The 15948-nt window shown below is 53.8% G+C and overlaps 5 protein-coding genes across 5 annotated transcripts; 2 read left to right on the forward strand and 3 right to left on the reverse strand.

Annotated features, from left to right (window-relative positions):
- Positions 1–528: 528 nt before the first annotated feature.
- cel61a-2-0 (Endoglucanase-4) lies at positions 529–1378 on the reverse strand (the record flags this gene model as incomplete). Its single annotated transcript, XM_037328560.1, has 2 exons — positions 529–1222; positions 1284–1378. 2 exons carry the CDS (start codon positions 1376–1378, stop codon positions 529–531), a joined length of 789 nt encoding a protein of 262 aa, XP_037172813.1.
- Positions 1379–2853: 1475 nt separating this feature from the next.
- IMP3 (U3 small nucleolar ribonucleoprotein IMP3) lies at positions 2854–3724 on the reverse strand (the record flags this gene model as incomplete). The annotated part of the gene is made up of 6 exons (XM_037328561.1): positions 2854–3049; positions 3110–3309; positions 3393–3416; positions 3471–3506; positions 3563–3589; positions 3656–3724. 6 exons carry the CDS (start codon positions 3722–3724, stop codon positions 2854–2856), a joined length of 552 nt encoding a protein of 183 aa, XP_037172812.1.
- Positions 3725–3951: 227 nt separating this feature from the next.
- CGCA056_v013318 (37S ribosomal protein RSM18) lies at positions 3952–4691 on the forward strand (the record flags this gene model as incomplete). Its single annotated transcript, XM_037328562.1, has 3 exons — positions 3952–4048; positions 4104–4432; positions 4500–4691. The coding sequence occupies 3 exons, from the start codon at positions 3952–3954 to the stop codon at positions 4689–4691; spliced, it is 618 nt and encodes a 205-aa protein (XP_037172807.1).
- A 153-nt stretch (positions 4692–4844) lies between these two features.
- Positions 4845–7275, reverse strand: CGCA056_v013319 (Complex I intermediate-associated protein 84; the record flags this gene model as incomplete). The annotated part of the gene is made up of 2 exons (XM_037328563.1): positions 4845–5013; positions 5069–7275. The coding sequence occupies 2 exons, from the start codon at positions 7273–7275 to the stop codon at positions 4845–4847; spliced, it is 2376 nt and encodes a 791-aa protein (XP_037172806.1).
- Positions 7276–9029: 1754 nt separating this feature from the next.
- On the forward strand, positions 9030–10348 carry lepG-1 (Trans-enoyl reductase lepG; the record flags this gene model as incomplete). Its single annotated transcript, XM_037328564.1, has 3 exons — positions 9030–9110; positions 9379–10263; positions 10319–10348. 3 exons carry the CDS (start codon positions 9030–9032, stop codon positions 10346–10348), a joined length of 996 nt encoding a protein of 331 aa, XP_037173398.1.
- Between the last annotated feature and the right edge of the window lie 5600 nt (positions 10349–15948).

Raw genomic sequence — 15948 nt, forward strand, 5'->3', positions numbered from 1 at the left:
GGTCGTTTTGGGGATCATGTTTATCGGATCTGCACCGGGATCGTCTTCCAAGAGTTGAGGACAACGAAGGACATCCTGTGGCCGCTCCGAGAGAAGCTGGGCATGGGTCAGTCCATCTCAGCTCCGTAAAGTGCGGCCTCAGAAACATAGTATCACGGCGACCGATCGTGACGCATAACATTCATGTTTCAAAACCACTCGCTTCATAAGCTATTGTACATCATGTTTGTACAAGTCCATGGATGCTCGCTTGCTCGTGACTCCATCTCGCAGGACCGCCATCTATACACAAATTGTATGCCCGTCATCAAGTTTTCATCAAAGGGGAACATGAATGGCTCTAGTTGAGGAAAAGGAGACATGCACGTCCAGCGTGTCACATCAGGTATTGTTGAGCCAAATGAATGATTTCCATACACCCCATCATGCGTCGAACGTTATCCGTATATCCGTACAAATACAACACAGAAGAGAACAAGATTGTACACTGAAACGAAAAGAACGGGTTTCCCCTCATCAGTAGATTCATCAGTAGATGACGGTTACCCTCCTTCTGCGTCGCGTTGGCTTCCCCTCCTGACCCATCATCGGCGGGCCGGGTATGGGGTAATCGAGGTTGTCCTTGTAGATGTTGAACTTGATGCCGTCGTCGCCGGACTTGTACAGCGCCGTCGCCTTGACACCCTTGGGCTTTTCGGATCCCCCGCCCTGCACATCGAGGTTGAGGCACTGCGGATAGTTCTGAGCGCCGCCCTCGCGTCCAGCCTCGTGAAGCGCAATCGTCTCGTGGCGCAGCACGTACTGCCCAGGAGCGATGTTGGCCGGGATCTTCATTGTCCATGACTTGTTGTTCGAGAGCATGTCGTCGGAACCCCACTTGCCCGGCGCCTTGGACCCGTCGACGAGGCCGACGGCATCGATCTTGAAGAACTCGAGATCCTCCTTCTTGACCTTTGCGCAATCGCCGTTACAGGGAGCGAGGTAGTCCATCATGGGCCCGTGATGCGACTCGGGCCAGTCGGTCCAGAAGACGGTAACGTTAGAGCCGGCGGTCACTTTGGCGGCGATGGGGGCGGGCTCAGCGCCGACGTGGCAGATGATGTCGGGGTCTGCGTACTTGTCGACGGCGACGAAGCCGTTGGACAGGTCTTTGGGGATGGACCAGCCAACGACTTGCGGCGGGGGCTTCTTGTACTGCATTTGCGGGCTGTAACCCTCGTAGCTGTGTCGTGTTAGTGAACCGTGAGGTTATATGATAGAGGAACTATCGGGTCCGCGCTTACAAGACTCCATCCGCCATGATACCGTTCACCGTTCCATGAGCACTGACGGCCTGGATGGCTGCTGTAGCCAAGAAGACGTACTTCATGGCAGACATTGTGAAGGACTCTTCGATGCTCTCGCGGATGGCTTATTTAGCCGATGAGACGTTGGGGGAATGTTTGGCTGATTTTTCTTTCGCAAATCCTCCTAGAAAACACTAAGTTTACCAAAAAGGGATTGTCGTCGATTATATGTTATCCTAGAGAAAGGTTCGCGGCTGAATTTGGTTAAGGAGCGTGATAGTCGACCAGCGCGCTATGTTAAGGTATTATCAAAGAGTGTGTAAGTGCTTCACCAGGAATGCAACATCAGCGGGAGATGGTGTAGCCCGGAAGACACTTTATTATATCGCAGTTCTAGCCACAGCAGAGAGGAAGGACAAGTCGCGGTTGGGGAGGCATGCCGGCCCCCGATTCATCCGTTCAAACATTGTTCAGCCCCTTTCCACCGTCGTGCGCTGATGTTCGAGCACACCCTCAAAGGAAAGAAGGTGCAAAACATCAGACACAAAAGAGGCGACGATGACCTCAAAACCGAACGCGATCCCATTTCTGATTGGGCGAGATCAGATCTTCGCCATCCAGACCATTGGCTCGCAGTATCAGTTGGTCATGTACCCTGTTTCAAGACGGGGTTATCCAGTCTTCGACTCGGTTTCCCCTTTCCATGGCGTCCGTGCCAACACCCTCCTCAGCCCCATAGAGTTATCTTCCGACGATATTTCACGTTTTTCTTGTCTGTTGTGGGTGGGAAAGTTTTGTTCCGGCCTTCGGACAGCATGGCCATCCTAGACAAAATCGGGATTCAGACCATTACGGGCCAAAGACTCACAGTCACCGGCTCTTTCGTCTCAACAACTTCCCAAAGGGGAAGCGGCCTCGGCTACCGCGTTCAGGCTGCTCAGCTTTCCCCAATTTTTCATGCGATAGTCCGATCCCATATTACTTGGGCTGACATTATAGTCAAGGTTTTTGCGACCGTTTCATCCCTCCACGAAGTGTTCATCTCCTCAACCAGAGCCGCAAAGAGCTGATGTGACGTGCTTCTGCGACGTAAGTCTAATGTTTTCCAGCCTCGCTTTCTCGTTGAGTTGCTCGTATTGCCGAAGATAGTTTCTTCCATGATGGGCTGGCAGCGATGGAAATAGGCATCAGTTGCCATGATGGCGGCTGGGGGTTCGCCAAGGAGAAAGGCAAATGCGAATAGCGAATCGCGAAACTTCCGCCCACGGCTCGCCCACAATTTGCGAGCAGTTCGCATTGATGACGCTGCGACAATCGAGCGCAGTGCAAAGCAGCAGGCTTTTGCGCTCTATGCCGACCGCCACTTGTCGCACACCTCCCCGATGACTTCGCCGAACTTTTCCAGATCTTGGATGTTGCTGACTCAAAGCCGACACACATATTATTTGCGATAAACCAAACAACATTTTTGTTGTCCTCCTAAACTCCTTAACACCGCCAGATAATGTCGAAGTCCAAATCCCGTCCAGGCGGCAGGGCCTTCATCCGAAAGTGAAATCGTCCCGTGTTACAACAGCTCGAAGTCGTCCAACTTGTCGCGGTATTTCATGATGTTCCTCTTCACCTTGCTGCCCACGGTCCAGGTGACAAAGTCCTCCATGCTGCGAGTCACCAGGAAAGCCGGGTCGGTGCATGTCTCGGTACCCACACGAACGTGGCCCTGCTCGATGAGCTTCGTCGCCGCCTGAACGGTCTCGGCCATCCTGAGAAACATGATTAGCATTTGCTCTTGCGGATCCAGCAGCTACCTCGGGCTTTCATACCGAAGCCGAGTCATGACAACCGGGAGACGCCGCCTAGCAAAGGCACTGACGGTGACGTTGTGCTCGACGGCAGACAGTTTTGATGCGGAGGACAAAACGCCCATGTCGTACAGCTTATCAAGGAGGAGCTTCTCGTGCTTGCGACGAGCCGCGCTCTCAGGGGGCATGAGACTCAATCTATGCGCCATTTGACGGATGGACTGCGGAAGTATGTGTTAGTTGTCTTCGGGTGGATTGCTCGATCCCGTGTGTTTCGAGTCGAAGCGATCGGTGCCAAACTCACGCCGCATAGCCGGTTGTATTTGTGCTGGTTGTCCTTGTTAGCGGGTGTCGATAGTATGATGGTCGCGACAATACTCACGTAGTCCTCAGGCTTCTGAATCATATACCGGCGCACCTGTTACTTGTGTTAGAGTTGGTCGCGAAAGCATCTTTTTCTTGGTTCTGCCATACCACTGCCGCATCTCGGTGATCGCCATCCTAGCAGAAACTGTTAGCAATGCGCCTGGATCTGTGGACTTCGCGAGCGTAGGCTTGTGTCGGTACCTGCTTGTATGTGATGAAGTCGTGCTTCCGCAGAAGCTTCTGCTCGTGAAACTTGAGCTTGCGGACCATGCTGGGCTGTCGGCGTCGCGTATTCCCAGTGCGATTTGCTGGTGATGGTTGGCGGGTTGTCGTAGAGAAAAAGTTCTGGAGCTAAGGTGGGACAACTTCCTTATCAGTGCTTATCGTATTTGTGGGGCGGAACATCCCGTCCGCCTACCAAAAAAATACCGTGACAGCCTCAACACCCGCGACAGACCACGCCTGTTGGATCGACAAAATCCGCCCAGAAGTCAATCATGCCGCCGAGACTACCGTTGTTCCCGGCCTTCAAGGCCCCGGGCGCCTTCATGGCCCGGATCGCGCGACCTTTCTCCGCTACTCCTGCTGTGTCTGGTTCGTCAATGCCTCCCACTACCCAGAAATGCACGCAGCGCTAACCTCAAAATAGAGCCCAGAAGACCAATCTCGAATACCGACAGCCTCCTGGGCCTCGACGATCAGAAAGCGCCTATCGACCGAGCTAGGACTCTCATGTCGAAGAACCCCCTGGGCGGAGCACGTAACGCTGCTATCCGCCAGCGCACGATGCTCGATTCGCTCAAGAAGCAGAAGATTAGCGACGACTACCTCAAGCAGATGCCTCGTCGCTGGCGCAACGGCAACGTCTACGCCCCGCATGACCTCAGCCCCACGGAGATGGACAAGTGGAGGAGGATCCGAAAGCCGGAGGTTGATGTTATCGACATGCTGGGCATCAACCCCAAGGACCACTACAGGGTATGTCGCATCCCTGCTAACGGGACTTTTCGACGCAACTTTCTTCAGACGCTGACAGAAAATGTAGAACTTCGCCATGGTCTCTGAATTCATGACCCCCTTCGGACATATCATGCACTCCAAGGACACGGGACTGAGGCCGGTCAACCACAGGAGGATGACGAAGGCCATCCGAAGAGCCATTGGAATGGGTATCCACCCCAGTGTGCACCACCATCCCGAGATTCTGAAGAAGACGTTCAAGCAGGCATGGAGGTAAAAACGTGATGGCTGTGTAGAAGGCGGGGAAAGTCGACGTGTCTACCTTAGGACCAACAGGGGTAACTCCTCCACATGTATGAATTGTACAACATCTTCGGCGTCTATTATATTTGTACAGATACAAGAAGCTTTTCTAGCATTTTTGTACAGATCATGCCTTCAGCACCCGCTGCAGCTTGAATTTCTTCAACTTTTCCGCCGTGGTGTAGTAGCGATGCTTCTCCACCTCTGTCCATTCCTCAGGGAACTGCTTCTTGGCCCATGCCTCAAAATCTCTTTGTAATCCTTGCCCAGGCAATGCGTTAAAAGGGATGCCCAAACTGTATGGATGTCAGCTGCTCGTATCAGGGTCGGAATGGCCAAGGCATAACTTACGTCATCGCATCAGGCCCATATCCAACAGCTCGCTTCATCGTTCTGATCGTGCTCTGCACCTCTTGAAGATTGCCATTGCCCGCGAGACCACCGCAGTAAGCGGCAAATACCGACGGAGGAACATCAATCTCCATCTTTTCGATTTTGTTCCAGATGTCCCTGGCAGTCTGATCCCCAAAGGCTTTGATTTCACAGAGCGAGAACACGATCTCGAGACTGTTGTATGATGGGCCCTCGGCCGAACGAACGATATCTTGCCAGAAATCGAGTCCGATACTCGGTCGTTTGCAAGCTCCGTAAGCAATCATCAATGCGTTATACATCTTCGTTGTTGGTTGGATGGTGGTGTCCATCTTTAACATGTTGTGGGCTAGCTTCAAGCTGTCCAAGTCTGGACATCTACCAATGCCCTCAAAAAACCTAATGTAGGCGTCGCTGGCCGGGTGAAAGTCGGGGTTGACGTGTTGCCTCATGTGTCCGAACACATGGACCGCCATGTCGGGCCGGTTGCGGGCGAGGAAAGCATCCATCAGCTCAAGGCGACTCTCGATGCTAGTCTCCTGGAAGAATTGCCTGAGGATTGAGTATGCATCCCACACTCTCGCCGTGCTGTTTTTGCTATCCAAACAATACCCAACAAAGGCGTCTCTGATAGACTGTCTTTGCTCGTTGCTGTGTTGGAACACATTCAGCGACAGTGTGTCGATAACCTCGAACTGTTGGTCGTTCTTCAGGAAGACTGTACACAACGCAACCACAGTATCAGGGTCAAGTGTTACGATACGCTCCTCCAGAATGTCCGAGATCTCGCGAATGGATTTCAAATCTGGTGTCGGTTGGTGGCAAAGCGCCTGGAGGTACTTGTTGATCAGCGGTAGATCCTCGTCTCCCTCCAGTTCGGTTTTCGGGAGCTGCATGTATGCAGCTCTCGCACCAGATAAGTCCTTTGCCCTGATCTTGAAGTCCATTTGGAGGAGGTATGTCTTGGCGTTGAGGCGGATACCTAGCTCAGAAGCAAACGCGATGAGCCGTTCTGCCAAGTAAGGGTCGTTTTTCTCGGTAGCGACCTCGAGAAGACCATTTATGGTATCTGTATCCGGTGATTTGTTGGGATCTTCGGGGTTATGGCGGGCGACAACCTCGAACATGCCTTTCAGATCGTCGAGCCTCTTGCCCATAGAAAGCACGGCCCACTGGTATATAACATCCCAGTGTTCCTTGCTTGGATTCGAGTCCACAAGCTTCTTAAAGATCGGCGTCGTCCAGCCCTTCTGTTCAGTCCTAACTGAAAATTGTAGCAGTTCCTTGTAAGTCCTGGCGGTCGGACGCTCTTCGTTGTGTATTGGCCGTAAAAACCACTTCTTCGTTTCCAGCACATTGTTCTTCGTCGCAAAGAAGACTGTCAAAGCCTCATGGACACTTGACGTGAATGGGACGCCAAGCGTCTCTGACTTCGCGACAGCATCGACTAGTTCTGACTCGCGCCCCTCCTCCGCCAGGCCTTGAAAGACATTGACCCAGAGGTTCTGGGCCGCTGGTCTCTCTGCCACTGGGAGCTGATCCCAGTACTCTTGCAGGACAACGAGGCCTTCCTTGGACGCCCCAAATAGCGTCAAAGCGACGAGGAAAGATTCAAAGTCCTCTGCCGCGCCAGGGTCCATCGAATCCTGCGCCCTTTCCGCCTTAATTGCCTCGTACAGCTGGCGGGAGAACTCCAGATGCTCTTTCGTGTCTTCCTTTGGCTGTTTCAGCAGCGCCTCGCGTGCAGAAACGAGCTCTGCCAGCGTAAGTCCGGCGCCCGGTTCATCATCCTTATTTTCCAGCAGGTATTGCAGCAAGTTTCTGCAGTGTAGGGCTTGTGTGCTGTTGACAACCACGTTGAACCGCAGCTTGTAGACGAAAAGCTCTCGGAAGGCTTCCACCAACTCTGTCCTTGTCGGTGGCCGTACGCTCTCCAGTAGGCGATTCCTCCACGTCAACACTGTTGTCCAACCGGGCTCGTACTCGGGCTTCTTGATTTGTCGCGGCGGCTTCTGGAGGATGCCGAAGAAAGTCCTCCGCGGGGCTCGTCGGGAAAGAGATATCGTCGATGCTACCGGCAGCTGGGCATGGCGACACGTTGGGCGCGAGAGGATCGAGCAGGCGGGGACGCAACCCCTCGGTACGACGACCCGTCGAGAGACATGGCGGGCAATTTGCGCCCTCATGATGTGGGTTTAATACTTGAATTGAGGGGTCCTGAGAACTCAATTAGCCGATCCGACTGGCATTTGCAGTCCTCTGACTACATACCTTGGCATTTTCAGACCGAACTACACAATTTGCGGCATCTGGGGAAGCTCAATGCCGGCAGTAGAAGCTCTCAGAGATTTGCGCTTTGGAATTGGACACTGGAGCTTTCGGGGCATCGAAATCGCGGCCAGCTCCCACCAAAATGCGACCCGCGCAGACGGGTAAGACCGATGATTAACCGAGCTTAGTCATCAGGTCATCAATAACTGTATCCTGCCAACGGCTTCTTCGGCTTCAGCCCACGCACCTCGGATTTCCTTAAACCGGTTGTCATTTCCTTAATGATCAGGAACAAGCAGCCCCATTTCGACGAACACATCATATGGTTCAAAGGAAGTGCGCAAATGCTGCTGCGATGCGATTATCGCTCGCAACGCCAAACATGTCACCAGCCAATCATGATACACTCATTACTGTGTACCCGCGATCCACTACATCTCTCCGCACACAGTCAACCCGCCTCCGAGAGAGATGGCAATCACGATGACGGGTAAATCAGGTCTGGGAGAGCTGGGTATTATTTCCAGCCTGATCTAGCCAACAAACATGGCTGGAGCTTGCAATCCGAAACGAGTGGTTCATGACTTTCAAAGTTGCTGCCGAAGTCAAAGCGAGCTTCAATTGGCTAGACAATCGGCTCAGACTGTCTATGACGTTACTACAACTTTTCGCGCAACCACCATTCATCGTTGAAGGCCAAAGGGCATGGAGACCGTTTTATGTTGTTGACAACACGGAACCTGAGAACAAAAATGACCGAGATTCTACTCTTGAGATGGAACATTCCAGGGGCTGTCACGAAGCCCAAGCATAATGCAATTACGCTGGCGGTTGCGCATTCTCAGCAGTTCATGGCGCTTGGCACCTCGGCATCAAGTGATCATTTCCATCGTCCCAAGCTCTCAGTGGCATAAAGCACAAACGCGCTCAGACATCTTCGGCAGCCAGTGCGACATCCGCGGTATTCGTCCAGATGATATGGAAATGATCACTAGACCTTGCAGGCGCACTCGGCAATAATGGACCAGCCACCTGCTTCTACTTGCGCCCAGAGTCTTCCTTTGACCATCGATTATTCCTTCTTCCAGAGAAACTTTTGCAAGTGGTGTATCCTGCAGTTGCCATAGTCTGCAGAACAAAACATTTCATCATCACTGTGGGTAATCCAATCCGGGCTCATGCTGTCTAATACTTACCGCTTGTAGTGGTCGAAGAAATCTGAAGAGAAGAGAATCGTCGCTTTTATCCCGCTCCGGGATTATTCACGCCGGACCCGGCCGGCAGCATAAATCCTTCCGACCGATCCTTTCAGGAGGGCATTTTACTATCATTATCCCGTTCAGTTGAAGAAGCACCAAGCTGTCGGCTTTGTACTGCAAGGATATCGCGCTACACGTTCCACCTGGTTGAAATCCCGCCATGGGGTCCCAAAATCAGCAACTTCATAGCAGACGGCAAGCTACTAGCCGCGATCCTAGTTGCTACTTCTGCTGCTGCTGGTGTTGTTGGATAGTCATCTGCTGCTGTCTGATTATTACTGTCTGCGTCACTGTCCTCTTCTCCTCTCTGCCGGCGACCGGTTCTTTACTGCTGGATCCTTAGACCATGAACGAAGCCATGACTCCGATATCTCCATCTACGATTGATCCGCAGCTCATGTTCGTCCATGATGGACCGTCATGATGTGGTCCATTTGGATCCTGACCTCGGCCCAATGAAGCAGCCAAAGTTGGATAGCATCGGAGATGATGTAAGACAATGCGAGACAAGCTGCGGCTAAGCTGCCAGTCAACACCAGCAGCTTCGCTTTTCAGCACCCACCTTCTTCAAGCTCTTTTGCACAACTTGAAGCTCATCGTCCAAGCATTCCCGCCAGCAACACAAAGTCTCAGACGGCTTTGTGCCTGACTTCCGTCGGCAGTTCCCTCGTGCCAAGCAAGTAACCTATTCCACGCCCTGGAGGTGGAGAGACTTTGGTTCGCGTTTATGCTACATGCCTGCTCCCATTCGACCAAAAGCTTCGCGACCTTGACGTCTTCGATATCTCGTCCCGTCTTCCAGTTACTATCGGTATCGATGTTGTCGGCGAAGTTGTCGAACACGGTCCTCAGCCTTCGAATACCCAAGTGCCATCTTCTTATCCTGCCGTTGGGACCAAAGTCCTCTTTCAAGGCAATCTCCGCCGCCCTCACGCTGGTGGCCTAGCCTCCTTCGTTCTCGCCAATACCGAATATCTGATACCCGTTCCTGAGACAATCTCCGTTGTCGAGGCTGCGACCCTTGTAACGAATCCTTTCACTGCGGCTCTTTCTGTGTTCCATCGATCTGGCCTTGATTTCCCCTTTCCCGGCATGGACCCAATCATTGAATACCATAGCGCTCACGTGGTTGTCCTCGGCACCGGTACTACCGTCGGGTCTCTCGTCGTTCGGCTTGCGTCCATTGCTGGTATCGGAACCATCATAACCACCTCTTCAGAGTCATCTTTCGCCTTTCTTCGAGCTTTGGGTGCAACCCATGTCATCGACCGGTCGACCCCTTCCATTGCCGCCACAGTCCAATCCATCTTGGGGTCTTCAGTCATCAATGTCGTCGAGGCTTACGCGTCTGGTCATCCAACCCTTGCTGTCCCTCTCTTCGAGGTGTCCGGTGTTTCAGGCACCATCATCATGTTGGCATCCTCCACTGGCGCCGACACTGCCGCCCTGGCCGATAAGGGCATCTCCTTGCACAACGTCTACGGCTCTTTCGAAGCTCATCCAATCGTGTTCCAACGATGGGCCACCGCCCTTCCGAAGTGGTTGTCGACTGGCGACATGGTCGTTCTCCCCCATAGAGTTATCCGAGGTCTCAACCCCCAAGCCGTCAACGCCGCACTTGATGACATTGGCAAGGGTGGCGGGGTAAGGTATGTCGTCCAGGTATGTCGTCCAGGTCCATGTGGATGATGGAGATTAGGATGATGGGGAGGAGGCACGAGATATATAGACGAGAGGGACGGGGACGACAGGGCCCCCCGAGGGATATGGGGTGATGGGCAAGAAGAGGCACAGAAAGGACTAGGAGCATGCCGCCTGCGCGGGGTGTTGTACAAAGATCCGTCCCAGTCCGGACGATCTTGTCCCATCATCGCCTAACCCACCCTCCATCATCCGATGTGACAACGGCTCAGAGCTAGTGCGAACATATCCCTCGCCCGTCGGTCAACAACACTTCAGCTCATACCCGAGAAGATTTTGACCACACCCCCGGACGAGAGACACAATGGAAGGAAGGCAAACCCTGGCCAGAAAAGAGAACCGGCATGAGATGAACAGAGGAACAGAAGCCAAGAAAGACGGAAAGAAAGAAAAGATCATCGACTCACCGCAATATAGCACACTACAGCTACCTGCCGCACCCCAGTAACCATGGTGTTTCCCAGTCTCTTCTCTGCTCTCATTCGTCCAGAGTTGCTAGTGATTCGAAAGTTGGCTCCAAACTTGCATTGGAAAGCTCTTAGCTCCGTCTCTCGTCTACCCCTCCTTCTCTCTAGGCCATGTTCTACCGTCCTCCATGCCATCCTCACATCTCTGCCTCTCCAGCTGTTCAAAGCGCCGAGCGATGTGAAGAGCACGCCAGCAAATCCTGAATTTCTTCCATATCCGGATTCGTCTTTACGCGCAGAGTCCGCGCGGCGCTGGCGATCACGGGGGACGCGTAGTCGGCGTTCTGTATGGTTGAAGGAGCCCTTATGCCGTCTGGTCAAGAGATCTCTGGGAGTGGGTGTGGGAGGACGACTCCTGAGGCGTTCACGTCTGCGTTTCAGAACTGCAAGTGCAGCTCATGGCGACTGGCTGCTGTCAACTGGCAGGGCGCACCCATCTTCCATTCCCTTTCCCCAGTCGTTCTCTCAGAAGCAAAGCGGGAGGAGGCGGTAAGCCTGGCGTCTGGCGTTGGCCCGATTGTTCCTGTGAGAAAGGCGATGGCCTATCCAGTGATAAAGGTCTCACGTTGACGTCGTTCTTGCGTAAGGCCCGCCCTTCATCATCGCGGACTTGCTGCTGCCGCTGCCAGAGAGGCTTCGTTGTAGGGATGAATAGAGCAGAGAAGAAAAGAAGATAGACGAGATACGGACAAGAGAAAGACACAGAAGGAAATGAGCCGGGGGCTAGCCCAGGGGTGGCAGACCAAAGAGAAGGAGAAACCAAGAGGGAACGGACTAGGCCTAGCCTGCCATCCGAACATCGTCCTGATGTCGGTGATCCGTGGGACATTGATCGACGGTTGACAGGTTTTCGCCCGTGCGCCGTTCGACGTTCTCACAACGATACCAGCATTGCAACGTTCGGGTACGGACTTGCTAAAACATCACCGAAGTGTGTCGACAGGGCAACCGAACCGGTCTTTTCACGCCAAGTAAAGCAACTACCGGACCAAAATTTAAAATAATAGAGACGAAAGCAAGTCTAATTTGCAACCCTTGGAAAAGAAGCGACGAACACCGAAAGATGCCGCCTCGGACTGGTTGGCTTACTTGCGTCTAAGCCATGCTATCTTTTACGAGGCTGAACGAACCCGAAGCTGTCCCTGTCTTTCATGTCCGTGGGGATGCGGTTGAGAGTTCTGTCAGTTTCGACAGACAGTTGACAACAGAGACAGACGGTAAGAGCAAGACACTACAACCTGCAGCTAGCCGCAGTCGACAACCTAAGCTGCAAGGTTCCATATGGCAACCATGGCATGACCACGCCGCGACTGCCACAACCTCCGGGACACCACACCGCGTTGTTCACTGCTCACTTACACGCCTTCTCTGCGTGGTCGGGCGTCCCCACGATGTCTTCCTTCCGGCGTGAAGTAGATCAGCGGCAGGTACGAGGATCGGCAAGCAGGGCGAGACAAGGATTCTCCCGGCCAGTAAGCACATGTGCGAGGGCAGATTACAAGGCGTGGCATGGCTAAATGGGGTACGGGATCGTCAGGTGAAGAAGAAGCAACACCGCGGGATGGCGATGCCGCCGCCGAGCTTTCATGGTTTGTGATCCCACGGGATGGGAGGACATCGAGTGCTTCACTTACAGGCAAAACTGCCCATCTGGGTTGAACATGTCCCGAGCTGACCGGCATATAGCAGACATGCGTCTTCGGACATGAAGGCGATGGGATGGACCCGACGGGAGAATCCAGAGACAGAGATAGGCAGGTTTGGGATAGCTTCAGGTGCCACAATCACCGGGTTCCGCTCCGCGAGATGAGGTGATCAACACCCCGACATCCATCCAGGCCTTGTTCCGTCAAGGAACAACGACCGAAGGATACCTCGCACGACGCAATGCAACTCGATATTTGACTCAGTTCCCAAGGGACAGCACCAGCAGCAGCAGCATCAAGTCCGGACTCATCCTTCCAGCGGCAGGGTTCGAAGAGACGATGTCGGACATGTCGCTGCTTAGCATCACCGACGTCCGTCGAACCTCGAAGCACCGGTCCGCCGATTCGATGGAACGGACCAATCCCACCTGTATCCAACAACTTACCCAAGAGAGTGCCTTCCCCCTTTTCATCGCATCCTGTAATCACCGACCACCGACACCGTCGTCCGGCCTTTCTTGCGATGGAATACTGCAGACATGTAAGAAAGAAAATCAGACCGCCGCAAGCTCGCATGAAGTCCGTCCGGGACGGCGCCAAACCTCTATTGGACAGGGCCCGTCGTCGGTGTTGCGGCTACTCTGCCGCGCTTCACACTCGACGATCAGCACCTTATCAAGACGCTACTGGCCTGGGTTCCGCGACTAGGAACAGCAAGCATCGCGCCGGATACCGTTTCTTTTCTCCTCCCACCCAAGCTCTAATCCCAACAGCGGACTGTCTGCTTAATCGGACGCCAGAGACGTAGTTCCCGCCGGCACGTTGTGCCAATGTCTTGTCCAGACCCAGTTCCAAAGGAACAACCTTTGGTTCTGCGGCCCCTCCAGTATGCAGCCGTCGTTACATCCTCCGTCCGCCGAAGGATGACATCGGAGGCTGTCTTCTAAGGGCGAGGCTGATGAGCTGAAAACAAGCAGGGGAAGTACGAGAATGGGACGGTTCCCCGTTTGAGTGCATGTAGGGCGGCGGCGGGCTGCGCAGAATCGAGGCGGAGGGGATGTACAATCGGTCGCCGGTGGATGCACAGAGGCAGATCCAATCTTGGGGGGGATCGGCCGCTGTGTTCGGGTCGCCCAATTCTATCGGATGTCTTTTGTCTCTCTCTCTCTCTCTGGTGTTTGTGAACTTTGGTATTGCATCTAGGCCAAAGGGACCCCGGACGGACGATTGTTCGCACTTGCGTGGCGCCGGTAAGGGGGTGTGGCCACAAGCGCAACGACCCTTAGTTGGGGGTCCGAAGATGCCAACTCCGTCGTCCGGGGGACTACCACGGACAGTCCGAATCAACTCTCGACCGAACCCAGAAACCTCCCTTGATCTACAAGGCCAAGAGCAACTTTCTATAGTCTTTAGAATTCATTTTGTCGTCTTGCAGGACCGAAGAAATTCGTTCGATTACCCCCAAGTGCCGGTAGCCAGGAAGGGAAGGCAATCATCAAGCCTTGCTTGACGTCGTGGTTCCAGAATTCTCCCCGGCCCCTCTCGGGCATCTCGAGAGAACCTCACACCCGACAGGGACAGAGAAGAATTCGAACGATGAGATCGTCTCTGAAATGAACCGTCGTGTCGGTATCGGTCGGTCGTCGGGTCTTCGGTGATTCAGCACCTCGCCCTGACAGCAACGAAAGACCCAGAGATGAAGAGACACGCAGGGAGTCGTGCGTTCAGCCCTGTGGCACGACAACCCTCATCGTCGCTCGGACGACAGGACCATAAGCGCGCTGCCCAGGAAGCACTCGCATCCTCTCGCGCCTCGACTCCTCTGATGGCTTTGACGTTGGGCAGAGGAAACAGATGACAAGCGGGACGTAAACCTGGGGTTTGAGCTGGTCCCCACTCGTTCCTCCAGGCAACTGCAACGACGTCGAACCGTGATACCAAGATAGCAACGAACTATTGTGACGGTGACTACATTGAAGTTGTCCCGCGAGGCTTCTAGGCTGACAACTCAAGCCAGAATACAGCCGTAATGGAATGAAGATGACCCAATCATGGGACAGAGAGATACAACCTCACTCCCAAGCGAGCTGCATAATCTGGGGCGCTGGTTGCACCTGTAGTGCGGCGTCTGTTGCACGATGCCGGCCTCGGCCGAGCGACGACACCATGCAGATACGCCGCGCGCTTGGCTATCCTGCGCCGCTCCTCCGCCCTGCCCATGCGAGGGCATATCTTACCATCCCACAGAGCATTGGGCGAAAGACCGAGCAGGAAGGAAGCACTTCGCGACGCGAACAGGCACCGAGGTAGGCGAGACGGCGGATGAAGAGGCGAGATGCAAGACAAGACAAGTCGATTACATCAACGTACATCGGTTGAAAGGGGGGAGGCGGGTTGAGCAAGGCAGCCTTACAGCTTGCCCGCCGCCATGCCGTCAGACGAAGAGACATTCGCTGCTTGGCGGCCGACCGCTCTAGATGCACTTCCCGCGCGGGACGATACGAGAATAGCTCGACCTTAGGCCAGGCATGACGACAGACTCCATCGTCAAAATCCCACCAGGTACAGACAACCAACCTACGTGCGCTGATTGGACGGAAAATTGGACAGCAAAAGATCATCCTACAACTGGGCCAATGAGTCCGAGTTGCCATATCGAGACGTTAGAAACGATCCCCGATCCTTCAGTCGATAAGCTTATCATCGAAGGATCATCGAACCAGTCCAGCTCTATCCAAAATCTGACCCAAAAGGGGTATTACAGCCCGACAAGAACTGGCTGCGACAACACAAGTTCTCAATCTCCAATCCCTCTCGCTGCCTCGCAAAGCCACGCAAGTCGTCATTGCTTATTCTGCATGACCGACCGAGGTGGTCAGCCCAAGACAGCTGGGCGGGCGGCGGGCGGGAAGGGCCTGCCTCACCGAGATGCGGACGAGTAGGATGCTCCCCCCATTGAGACTTATGCACGCAAGTCTCGGGAATGCGAGGCGTAGATCTCAGGATTCCCGGCAATGCGGGCCTCGGTACTAAGCCCCGGCGGGTTTTGTTTTGTTTTTTGGTGGTGAGCTTGTTTGACTTTGCCCAACTGCCAAGTTTCTGTCACACAACTTTGTGCATTTTACACACAAAAGTAAGCAATGCAAACCAGAAGACGAGATAAACAGCCCGGCGGGATTGTGGCAGACTGTGTTGTAAGACCTCGGCCGTCCGGCGCAGGTGTCGGTTGTCACACCCAAGACACTGTCACAACCTGTCTTGTTTGATGACAGACATTGACAGGAGTCAAGAGTAGAGTTATGGCGTCAGGTTTCTCCTTGACACTACCCCAATAGGCAATCTGCCTTTTCAACGCCCATTGCCACCGTATCATGTGCCGTCGCTGATGGCAGCATTGTCGCGTCTTGGGATGGCAGGCTGTCCACTCCCGCGTCTTCCCGCACTCGCATGGAGTCGTCAAAAAGGGGCAGACAATTCGTCGTTGTCACCTGTTAACGGGGCCAACCTTGAAGACA

Source organism: Colletotrichum aenigma, assembly GCF_013390185.1.
Source record: "Colletotrichum aenigma strain Cg56 chromosome Unknown KSG_Cg56_contig09, whole genome shotgun sequence".
Lineage (NCBI taxonomy): Eukaryota > Fungi > Ascomycota > Sordariomycetes > Glomerellales > Glomerellaceae > Colletotrichum > Colletotrichum aenigma.